Raw genomic sequence first — 12,923 nt, forward strand, 5'->3', positions numbered from 1 at the left:
TAGAAGACACTTAAGGAATGGAACCTGTGCTCGGAGAACTTACAAACTTGAGGAAAGAAAAAACTTGAAGCCACTGTTAAAAGGGTTAAATGCTAACTGTATGTGTGGTGTTAGCTATAAAGAATACAAGCTCAGATTATCAATGTGAGCTGAAGGACATGGGGTCTTGGGTTAGGGTATCATAGACTATGAAGGCTTTGGATAGGAGCCAAGGTAGCAATTGAAGTGGAAATGAAAATAATGCATTTGGGAACCTTGGAGATGATAGTAAATATATTAAACATTTGAATACATCTCTTATGTCATGCATCTGGGATTTAGTTGGTAAACATGTATACTATAGGGGTGAAACATGCCATTTATGAGAGTTAGAGTTAGGGCCTCATCCAAAATAATTATGACATCCTCTGTTTTCTTTTTATTGGTACATCTGGTAAAATAGAACTTCTAGTCATTGTGCTAAACAGTAATGCACAATGGATTTTCCCTAAATTTTATACCTGGATACAGAAAAATGAAGCAGTAGCAGGGCCTTCCAACATCAATTTTTCAACCAGACTTTGTCTTATGGACAAGAAGCCCCTATAAATTAAGTAGCATTGGAAGGTTCTGTTGTACTCTTACTGCTTATAGGCTCTTCTCCCTTAAATTCTGTTACATGTTCTTCAATCTCATTAAAAGAGCCAAAAGCTTCTCTACCTTTATAACTATAAAGAAGTGGTATGTTTTTGAATTGGAAGAAACTTAATAATCTTCGGAATCGTTGCTTAAGGCTAGAGTCTTTCACTTCATTCGCTACTTCCCTAAATAACATGTAGGTAAAATCAGCCATCCGCTTGATGGAAGGATCTTGATCACAGAGCATTTTTTCCATAGCTGAAACAAGAAAATTGATTCACCCTTTTAGGATTAAGCTGAACTCCTCCCATAATAGACCCTTCTGTTATACTGACTGATCCCAGCCACTCTCTTCTGAAGCTTCTTCACTCCTGAGTTTTCCCAGGGAACCCCTATCAACACTACCCTTCAAGCTTTGATTACTGTTTTTGAACCTTCTCCAGTGAATTATCTCCTTGAATTAGATTGACTTTAAATTGTCAGCTTCTGCTTTCTTGTCTGGATTTTCCAAGGTTGTAACTTTGCCTGTTCCTACTTACGTGGAGTTGGGCTTTTTAGGTCTCTCAGAACTCATTATCAATCCCTGCCATAAGGCTGAATATCCAGGGAGGGCCCTGAATCATCTGATTATGGACCTTCTTCAATGGGCTCCTTTCTAGCTGGGGCAGCTAGGTGGTGCAGTGGATAGAGCAACAGTGCAGGACTCAAGAGGATCTGAGTTCAAATCTCACCCCACATACTTGACACTCATTAGCTGTGTGACCTTAGGCAAGTCACTTAACCCCAATTGCCTCATCCTGGGTCATCTCCAGTCATCCCGATGAATATCTAGTCACTGGATTCAGATGGCTCTGGAGGAGAAATGAGGCTGGTGACCTGCACAGCCCTCCTTCACTCAAAACAAAGTCAAGTGCAAGTCATGTCATCATTTCTCTGATGGCATGGTCTTCTTCGGCCACGAAGGATGAACACACACAGTCCTTTCCAGCCATTGTTAATCTGTTTGAACACATTCCCCCACAGTTATTATACTGCTACCCTGTAATACTCTCCCCATCTCAGACTCCCTCTGTGTTCCCCTATAAACCTTATTCTCCATCTTTAATTGCCTACTCTCTTACTCCCATTCCTATAACCCTACCATTTTAAAGTTCCTCTCCAGCTTCCTTTCATCTTTTCTCTTCCCATCTTTTGGCATTCACCAAAACCTGACTCCTTCTTAATGACAAGGAATCCCTGGCTGCCATTTCTAACACAGTTTTCACTTTCATTTATATTCATTGGTCCTAGGAGTGGGGTTGAATATTCCATAAGCCCCGTTGTCACTTGCAGACTCTCCTTTTACCACCCAGGAAATTATCCTCCATAAAGAATCATTTGATTGACATTTATACCCAATCAAGATTCTGGTAACTGTTATCTACTGACCTGAGAACATTTTCCTTCCTTCCTCAATGAGTTCAGTGCTTAACTCAAACAAAGTCTTTTTCTCCATCCCAACTCCTGCCCTCTTATTAGGGGACTTCAATTTATATAGTGACACTCCCTCAAACAACCTCTCTCAAATGTCCCAGTTCTTTAATTTACTCATTTTCTATGACTTACTCCTCTAGTCCACTTCAGCTAAATAGAGAAATGATTATACTGTTGATTTTGCCAACAACTACATGTATTCTACTACATGTATTCCTCTCATGTACATACACTTCAAAATTCCTTCATCTGATCATAATATTTTACCATTCTGTTTTTTCCTCTGTCTTAAATCCCCAAACTTGGTTCTTTATCTTCATTGTGACCTAAACTTACTCAACCATTCAGTTCTTTTCCCAGTACACTACATCTGCACTGCCTACATTCTCCTTCTTCATCTTCACCTCTTAGTGAACCAATTTCACTTTACTCTTTCCGCAACAATCAAATCTTTCATATCTTATCTATCATTGATTATGCTTTGCCAAGACCCAAACTTGGAGTACTCCCACAATCTGCTGCTGTCACATATATATTCACTCATTGCTAAACAGAGCTGGAGAGAATTATGAAATTGTGCTGACTTGGGCTCACTACAAATTTAATACATAATCTCAACTGGACCCCCATGGAAGAAAAGCAACCCATTTAACCTCCTTAATCAATTAACTATTTCACTCATCTTGATAGCTTTTCCAAACTTTTTTTTAATCCCTCCATAGGCCTCTCATTGTTCCCATCCTTCTGTCTGCTTGGATAAGAACCTTGGCTCATATATCACTGAAAAAAAATGAGGCCATTTATAGAAATGGCCTTCTTTCTTCTTATTTCACTCCTTCTCATATCACAATTGCCTATTTCCACTATCTCCTTCTTCACATTGTCTCACATGAAGAAGGATGTGTCCATCTCCATATAAAGGCAACATATATACTTGATCCTATTCTATCCTTTCTTCTCCAATAGATTTCTTCCTTTATCCCCATCTATTTTCTTATTAATCTTCAGTTTCTTTGTGTCTATTGGATGCTTTCTACTGCCTACAAACATGCTTATGTCTCCATTGTCCAAATAACAGCAACACCTCTTACTTGATCTGAGCATCTGCTACCTCTTATCCTATATCTCACTTTTGTGGTTAATCTTGAGAAAGCCATCTACAAAAGCTTATATGTCTTTTCCTTTCATATCTTGACTCTGCAATCTGGCTTCCAATTTTGTCATTCAATTGAAACTATTCTTTCCAAAATTACCAACAATCTTATTTTAAAACTTATTTAAGAGTTTTAAAAAATGTTAATTTTATTTTACTTTCAGTATTCATTCTCTCTTTCCTTACTTCCTTTACCCCCACATAAAGAAAGCAAGAAAAAGTCAAGCAAAACAAATTATCGAACTGGCTTTCTGTGTTTATAAACATAAATATAAAAACTTACATATACATCATTTTTCACTCTGAGTCTCTCATTTCTCTATCTACAGGAGGGTGGCATGCTTCATCATAACTCATCTGAAATTGTGATCAGTTATTATGTTGATCAGAGTGCCTAAGTCTTTCAGAGTTGTTTGTCTTTACAGCATTATTGTTACTGTATACGTTTTTTCTCCTGGTTGTGCTCACTTAGATTCACATCAATTCATGCAAATCTCATCAGGTTTCTCTGAAACTATCCCTTTCATCACTTTTTAACAGCATAGTAGTATTCAATTATATTCATATGCCATAACTTCTCTAGCTATTCCTCAATTTCTAATTCTTTTCTAAAAAGAGGTGCTATAACTAGTTTTGCACATATGGGTTATTTTCTTCTTTCTTTATCCTCTTTGGAGTATATACCTAGTAGCAGCATTCCTGAGTCAAATGACCCGCACAGTTTAACAGCTTTTTAGGCAGAGTTCCACATATTTGTCCAGAATGGCTAGACAAATTCGCAGTTCTATCAACAGTGCCTTGATGTGCCCTTTTGACCCCCCTACAGCCCCTCTAGAATTTGTCATTTCTTTTTTTTTCTTGTTTAATTTGCTACTATGTCAATCTGATGAGAATAAGGTGGCAATTTAGTGTTGTTTTAATTTGAATTTTCTCTTTTATTGACTTAGAACATTTTTTCATATAGCTATTGATAACCTGGATTTCTTCCTTTGAAAAATTCCTATTCATATCCTTTGATCATAATTGGAGAATGACTCTTTTTCTTAGAAATTTAAATCAATTTCATATACATATATTTATATATATATATTTCATTTTTGAACATACACATATATGTATATATACATATATATGTATTAGAAATAAGACCTTTATCAGAGAAACTTATTACAAAGATTTTTCCCATTTTCCTATTTTTCTTATGATTTTACCTGAGTTGGCTTTGCTTGTACTCAGACTTTTTAAGTGTAGGTAATCAAAATTGTTCATTTTACTTCCTGTGAACCTCTTTATCTCTTATTTGGAAATGGATGCTTCCCTTATCCATAGAGCTGACATCTTTAATGTTCCTCTAATTTATTTATTATGCCACCATTATATTTAAATCATGTGCCCATTTGGAGCTTATCTTGGGAGAAAGTATAAGATGTTTTCCAATTTTCCCAAAAATTTTTTTCAAATAATGAGTCCCCTTCCCCACAGTTGGAATCTTCAGGTTTATTAAACATTAGGCTACTATCCACATTTGCTTCTTTGTACTGTGAATCTAATCTATTCCACTGATCAACTCCTTTCTTACCCAGTGCCAATTTGGTTTTGATGACTATGGCTTTGTAGTCTAATTTGACATCTACTACTCCATTCCCTCAAAATATTATTAATTTTCTTGATATTCTTGATGTTTTGTTCCTCCAGATGAATCCTGGTTTTATGAAGCAATCATTTGATGGTTTGATTGATATATCTTATTCCATCTTTCTTTTATACTCCATTAATCTAATTGAAAAATCTGATGGTTCTTTTTTACTCCTCATTCTTCTTGACCTCTGTAAAACCTTTGACACTGTTGATCACCATTTACTCCCTGATATTTCCTTCTTTCTAGATTTTCATAACTCTTCTCTTCCTTGGTTCTGCTGCTGCCTCTCTGGCTACTCCTTCTTGGTCTTGGCTGGTTGTGGATTTTGCACCAACTATGAATATCCCCCAGTATCCATCCTAGACCTTCTCTCTGGATTCAATTATCATCTCTATGCACATGATTCTCAGATTTATTATCATCAATTAACTTATATGATGCCTAGTGCGTCCCTACTATGCTAATCACTTTTCAATATCATCTCATTTGATCCTCACAACATCCCTGAGAAGTAGGTACTACTATGGTCCTCATTTTATAGATGAGGAAACTGAGGAAAACAGGTTAAATGACTTGCAAGGATCACATAGCTAGTAAGTGTCTAAAGCTGGATTTGAATTCAGGTCTTCCTGACTCTATGCCCAGTGCTCTATGTACTGTACTACCTAGCTGCCTCTAGAAGTTATTTATCTGGACTGTCCCCTCTCCTGACCTTAGGTAAACATCTTCAAGTGCCTATTAGATATCTTGAACTGAATGTCCTATAGATATCTTATATTCAATATGTTCAAAAGCGAGCTTATCATCTTTTCTCCTAAAACTTCTCTTCTCCATTTGCCTGATGCTATTGAGGGTACCACCACCTTCAAGGTTATCCAGACTTGCAACCTAGGTATCATCCTTGACTCCTAATTCTCTTGTCCCCCATGCTCAATTCTGTTTCAAAGTTCTATAATTTTTACATTTGGAACATCTCTTATTTATATATGCCTTCTTCTCTTAGATATGGCCACCACTCTGAAAGCCCTCATCACCTAATACCCAGATTATTGAAGTAGCTTTTTGGTTAGTTTCCTTGTCCCCCAATTCAATCCATCCTTTCCTCAGCTACTAAAATGCTCTTCCTAACCAGTCTGACCATATCATTCTACTCAATAAATTATGATAGTTCCCCCTTTTACCTCTAGTATTTGCTCTACCTATAATGTTTGTTCTAAGACCTTATACATCCTGTTTGGCTTTTAAAGATCTCTACATTCTGATGCAGTCCTACTTTTCCATTATTTTTATACTTTCCTCCTGCTACTTATTCTATGATCCAGAAATACTGGAATTTTTGTTGTTCTTCTCCTATAACACTACATCTCTCAACTTCTTGACTTTTTACTGGCTATCTCCCATGAATGCAATAATCCTCTTTGTTTACCTCAATCCCTACCTTTTGTAAGAGGCCTTTACTGTTTGCTCCACTCCTTGTGTCTTTTCTTTGCAAGTTTCTCCAGTTTACCCTCTATGTACATATGTAATGGTTAATTTAAATGGGAAAATCTTTCCCTTTCATTAATAGGCCCAGGTGACCTGCCTAAATCACATGGAAGCCTAAGTCACACGTGGTGGGAGGAACTTGCTGAACAGGTAGAATAGGAAGGGTGGAACAGAACTGGAAGAAAGAGAGCAGTTAGGATGGGGGAGAGAGGGGACATAGGTAGGCATAGCTAGTCTTGTGAATGTTTGCTTGTGGGAAGGCCCTGGGATGGGGGAGGCTTGGGAAAGGCTTTGTCCCTTGCAGTGATAATGTATATTGCCTTCTTGGTTACCATGATGGATTTGGCTTTCTGGTATTGGGATTTGGCTTTATGGTTTCTGAATAATATTTTTCTTCTGCCTTCTATACGGAGAGTCTGTTACACTTTGTGACCCAGAACTACACTGGCATATTCATAGTTGCTATTGGTGCTGTGAATACTGCCTTGGTGATGCAACATAGTTTTTTCATGTTGCTTCCCCCATTAGAATGTGATCTCCTTAAGTGCCTTTTTTTGTATCCTTAGCTCTTAGCACAGTGCTCTTGGCACACTGTAATCCCTTAATAAATGCTTGTTGACTTGATATGACTCCTGAACTTTCTATAAGTGTCATACCAAGTTATATCATATAGGTAAATGTAACTGCCTCTAATCCTCCATTACTTCAGAAAGAAGAAAGAGAACAGAAGGTAGTAAGATGGGGTAGCAGAGAGCTGGATTCTTAAAAATTAGATTTCTGTGTTGGTCAAAGTTGTGATTGTAGTATACAGTTTAACCATTCAAGAGAGTCTAGAAGTTTGAATTTTAAAAATAAAATACTCTTCCATATTTTTTAAGAAAAGAGTATGGCTTTACTGGGGAAGGAAATAATGTTTATAGGCAGCAAAGTGGTTCAGTAGATAGAGTGTTTGACTCAGTATCAGAAAAAGATGAATCTTGAATCTTTCCTCAGATAGTACCTAGCACAATACCTGGCACTGACTGACATAAACTGGTGACCTTGGGCAACTCACTTAACCTTTGCTTTCTCAGTTCCTTTTCTGTAAAATGGAGATAATGATTGTACAGGTTTTCTTTAATGAAGTTCAAATGAGATATGTGATAAGCCTTGTAAACTTTGAAGCATATGTAACGGCATTTTGTCATCACACCATTCCACTCTATACCATTTAGCTCTGATAGTATATTGATTCAGAGGCACCTTAATGAAATATGTAGAGAGTTGGCTTTCAAATCATGTACCACCTCTGACACATACTGGCTATGTGACGCAGGGCTGAAAATTCAACCCCTTAATGTTCTAGGTCAGAAGTGTCAAACATCAGGTGAAGGTGGCCTATCACACTCCCCAGCAAGGACGGAACCAGATTAAAATGCAATTGGGAAATATTTAATAAAATTTTAAAAATACAACTAATGTTGTATTTTAAAACTTAGTCAACAAGTGCTCTTCAAGAATCCTTATGGTAGATCCCTTCCACTTTTCTATTAGAGTTTGATACCACTGATCAAGGCAACTTTTAAAGACGATTAGTTGCAAAGTAGGAGCTCCTCTGCCTTGGATGGAGTTTTTTCTATCACTGAAATCACAGGCTAGTTTCCAGTAGTCCTTCACTGTTCTCAGGTTAGGAATCTTAATTCTGCCTTCAGAACACTGACACTTTGGTAATAGGTAGGGGCTTTGATTTACACTTTTCTCTGTTTGCCCTACAGCACCTGGTACTGAGATGGTTACTCAGGAAGCAATGAAATAAATGTGTGTTGATGAATTGTGAGCTTTTGAAATTTGGAAGGAATGCCAATTTTAAAGTGTTCTAATTAATCAAGGTGTTAGTCAGAAGCCAAGTCAGGTTAGGGTCCTAACCCAATCCTTCAGAAAGAGGTTTTTTTGTTTTGTTTTTTATTGGAAACCAGGATTGATGGTCCAGGAAGAGAGCTGGTATTCCTCATTATCTCTGCCTTTTCTCATCTTTCTATCCTCCCTTTGTGAAAAAACATAAACAGATTTCAGCAGTTTGAGTTATTCCCTCTTTCTACCTATCTTCCTTATCCCATTAGAAGGAACCTATAGTGTTGTGCAAGTTAGTTTGGACAAGCAATACGGTTGTTTTTGTTGTTTTTTTAATTGTTTCATTTTATGAAGGCGATAATCATATGGTGTGTGCTACAATTGATAACTAGATTGCCTCAGAAGTCTGAACTTGACCAGAAAAAGTCTGATTGATCAGGTTTCTTCCTCTTTTTTTTAGTTCTTTTTCAATTGAGTGCTGGATTTCATGCCATATACATGTGTTTCATTGTTCTCTTGTGTTGTGTTTTTAATATGTCATTTTTAATGACATTTAAAAGGTTGCAGGTCCCCAGCTAGAGATGTCCCCGAGATCCCAGTGTGGTGGAATACAATCATTCTGTAAGAAATGGCAAAGGGAATGATTTCAGACAAACCTGGGAAGCCTTGATATGAGAAGCAGAGTGAAATGAACAGGAATAGGACAATAATTCATACACTGATAACAAAAAACAAAGACAAACAACTTTGAAAGAATTAGGAATTCTGTGGAGTATAATGACCAGTCGTGCTTCCAGAGGACTAATGCTACCCACCTCCTGTAGAAAGAGTTCATTCAGTATAGAATTATGAATGTACGTGTGTATGTATATACATATATTCACATACATGCATACATAACATACATGCATACATGCATCCCCTCATATAGATATTGGACTTGACCAATGTGGAAATTTATTTTGCTTGACTATACATGTTTGTAACAGGTTTGGCAGTAGATTTTATTTTTCTTTTCTTCTTAATTTGGGTGAGTAATAGAGATATTTTTTCTGATTTAAAAAATTACAAAAAAGAAATATAGATGAGTTTAAATACATACAAAATATACCAAATCTGTATAAAATTCATCTTACCCTTAAGCATGACTTCAATTTCATCCCTGAGAAGTAAATAACTCCCCAGTTTTGCCAGGTATCCTAAACAAAAAGTCAAAATAAAAAGCGATCACTTAAAACATAGAAGTTTCTCCAATACTGATTGCCTAAGGTTGAGCTTTCAGCAAGAACAAGTACCTCCAATCAGTCATTATTAAAAGCCTTGTATGTATCAGGCACTAAGTTCAACACCAGGGATAAAAAGAAAGACAAAAGACAGTACCTCTCTTTGAGGAGCTCACAATCTAATAGGAGATATAACATGCAAACAACTATATACATACAAGATATCTATCTATCTATCTGTCTATCTGTCTGTCTATATTATACACACATATAGATGTGTATATACATATATATGATAAATAGAAAATAATTGAGAGAAGGCACTAGGATTAAGTGGCATAGGGAAAAGGTTCCCATAGAAGTTGCAATTTAACTGCTAATGAAGGAAGTGAGGGAAGTTAGGAGGCAGAAGTTAGGAGGAAGAGTATGGCACGTGTAAGGGATAGCCAGTGAAAATGCCCAGATTTGAGAAAGAGGGTCTTATTAAAGGAAAAGCAAAGAGGACAATGTCACTGGAGCAAAGAGCATGTGGGGAAACGTGGAGTACAAGAAGCAGGCAGAGTAGAATGGTAGATGGGAGGAGGAACTCATTTATGGACTTTGAACACCCAAGAGAAGACATTTTATTGATCCTGGAGGCAATGGAGGAGAGGAGATAGAGTTTAGCGAGTGGGGCAAGGGTCACATGGTTAAATCTGAGCTTTCGGAAAATCACTTTGGTGACTGACTGGAGGTTGAACTAGAGTGGGGAAAGAATTTGAATAGGACAGGCAGACCAATCAGAGGCTATGGCAATAGTCCTGGTGTGAGAAGATAAGATTTATATCAGGGTCATAGTAATATCGAAGGAGAGAAGGGGATGTACTTGAGAGATGTTACAAAGGTAAAATCAATAGGCCATGTCAGGCACCTGGATGTGTGAAAGGTGAGAGAATGAGGATGACATCTAGAGTGTGAGCTTAGGGATCTGGGGGGATATTGGTGGTCTTAACAATAATATGGAACTTTGGAAGAGGAGAGAGTTGGTAAGGAAAGAATTATGAATCTGCTTTTGGACATGTTGAGTTTAAAAAAGCAGCAGACTGGATGTGAAGGCAGGGAGGCAGAGAGAGACAGACAGACAGACAGAGACAGAGAGACAGTGAGAGAGAGACAGAGAGACAAAGAGAGACAGAGAGACAAAGAGACAGTGAGAAAGAGACACACAGAGAGACAGTGAGACACAGAGAGAGACATAGAGAGAGAGAGAGTGAGGCAGAGAGAGAGAGAGACAGAGAGGAAGAAAGGCAGAGAGAGAGAGAGAGAGTGTGTGCACGAGACAGAGAGACATAGAGAGACAGAGATAGAGAATGACAACCATGATGTGAACTTGGGGTTTTGGGAGGATGGTGGTGTTCTTACCAGTAATGTGAATTTTTAGAAGAGGAGAAATTTGTAATAAAAGATTCTGAGTTCACTTTTGCATATGTTGAATTTAAGACATCTGTAGGACATCCAGTTATAGATATCTGATAGGCATAGTGAGGGCAGAGGTCAGCAGAGAGATTAAGTCTGGAAAGTAGATTTGAGAATCATTAGCATGGAGATGTTAATTAAACTCTTGGGAGCTGATGAGATCATCAAGTAAAATAGAGGGAGATGAGGCCCCAGGACAGTCTCCTGGGACACCCATAGTCAGAGAACACGATCTATATGAAGATCCAGCAGCAATAAGGTAGAAGGAGAACCAAGTGGTGTCCCAAAAAGCTAGAGAGAAGAGACTATGGATAAGAGAGTGAGCCAGTGTCAAAGGTCACAGAGAGGTCAAGGTGACTGAGGACTGAAAAAAGTCATTGGGAAATTAAGAGCTCATTAATGACTTTGGAGAGAGTAGGTTTTGTTAAATGAGGAGATCGGAAGCCAGACTATAGAGTTAAGAAAAGAGTGAGAGAAGAGAAAGTGAAGGCAGCTATTGTAAACAGTTTTTTTAAGGCTTTTCTAACCACAAAGGGCAGGAGAGATGATAAAATCAAGTGAAGGTGTTTCAGAATAGGGGTGGATGGTGGTGGAATGTTTGTAGGCAATAGGGAAGCAGCCTACTGGGAGAGATTGAACGTAAGAGATGGGATAGAATGGGACTGCTTATAAATGTAGTGGGGTTGGCCTCATAAAGGGCAGGGCCAACTCATCATGTGAGACAGACGTAGAGGAGGAGTAGTGACAGAAGGTATCTGTGTGATGTGAGATAAGGAAGTGGGGAGAAAAGGGAGTTCTCAATGCCTAATTTGATTTTTAGTAAAATATGAAGCACAGTTCTCAGCTGAGGGAGTGGGTGAAAATGGAACTATGGAAGTTGAGAAGAGATGAAAAAGTTTAGAAGAGTTTCTGTTGTAAGTAGCATAGTGTGTTAATTAGGGAAGTCTAAAAATATCTAGCAGCAACGAGAGATAAGTTGAGGTTAGAAAGATTAGAGAGAGGAAAAAAGGAAGGAAGGAAGGAAGGAAGGAAGGAAGGAAGGAAGGAAGGAAGGAAGGAAGGAAGGATCCTAGAGAAATCTTGGTTTGGGCTATGTTGGATTCAGGATGCCCATGGGACACTGGTGTCAACATTGCAGCAATGTTCCTCCAATAGACAGTGAGAGATAAAAGTTGAGAACTCAGAAGACAAATATCTCAAAGCATTACCTGTTTTCTGAGTTCCCAACTTTTATCTCTCACTGTCTATTGGAGGAACATTGCTGTAACGCTGACACTTTGGTGTCCCATGGGCATCCTGAACCCAACATAGCCCAAACCAAGATTTCTCTAGGATGCTTTCTTCCTTTCTTTTGTGTAGAAATAAATAATCACTGAAGCTATGGGAGGAAACAAGATTGCCAAAAGATAAAGGCCAGAAAGAGGATAGGGTGGTAGATAACTATAGAGAAATTCTTGTCTAATGGCTTCATTTTCACAGATGAGGGAAGTACTTTTCCAAGGTGATGCAGAACTTGAAGAGGGAGAGCTGGAATTTCAACCCAGGGCCTCTGACTCCAAATCCTGCACTCTTACAATAACATGGAAAACAGAGATTTTCTGAATAGTTACCTTGGGACTTCAGGAAGAGAATACAGAGCAACCAAAGAGAAAAAGAAAGAGTAATTAGAGCCAGGGCATTTCAGAAGCCAAGCGCTTCTGAATAGGGTAGACGGTACATGAGAAAACTCAATAGATGTCACTCCCAAATGATCTTTTGTACCCCTTTTTAGCCTGTTTTAAAGAGATAAAGATGATAGGAAATGAAGTTTGACATCTTGGGTTGTTTTTGTTTTTTACCTACTAAAATGACTGCTGCTTTCCTTAGATAAGACCTACTGCTCTTTAAAAATTCCAAAGTTGCATAAATAATCTCTGAAATGTAGTTTCCATAACTGTTGAACTAGAAAGAAAAAGAGAAAAAGAACTTCAAATAAAAGGGAAAAATCTCCCCCTTGTTCCCCTCAAGTAGTTTTTACATAAAATCTTAATATCTAAGAATACTGAAT

At 37.8% G+C, this 12,923-nt stretch overlaps 1 protein-coding gene across 7 annotated transcripts in view; it reads right to left on the bottom strand.

Moving 5' to 3' along the window:
* Positions 1–395: 395 nt before the first annotated feature.
* The window catches only part of MROH9 (maestro heat like repeat family member 9), a 72,472-nt gene continuing 59,944 nt past the window's right edge, over positions 396–12,923 (bottom strand). For 5 of the 7 annotated variants that reach the window (XM_072648672.1, XM_072648669.1, XM_072648671.1 and 2 more), the window contains 3 exons: positions 12,715–12,817; positions 9,335–9,397; positions 396–876 (listed from right to left, as the gene is read on the bottom strand). In XM_072648672.1, the coding sequence (XP_072504773.1) occupies positions 590–876; positions 9,335–9,397; positions 12,715–12,817 (453 nt within the window). In that variant the 3' untranslated portion in view covers positions 396–589. Of the gene's footprint in view, positions 877–8,426; positions 8,818–9,334; positions 9,398–10,835; positions 10,973–12,714; positions 12,818–12,923 lie in introns of those variants that run through there. The other 2 variants (XM_072648673.1, XM_072648674.1) reach the window with 2 other exon arrangements.

This window comes from Notamacropus eugenii, chromosome 2, assembly GCF_028372415.1.
Source record: "Notamacropus eugenii isolate mMacEug1 chromosome 2, mMacEug1.pri_v2, whole genome shotgun sequence".
NCBI classification, from domain to species: domain Eukaryota; kingdom Metazoa; phylum Chordata; class Mammalia; order Diprotodontia; family Macropodidae; genus Notamacropus; species Notamacropus eugenii.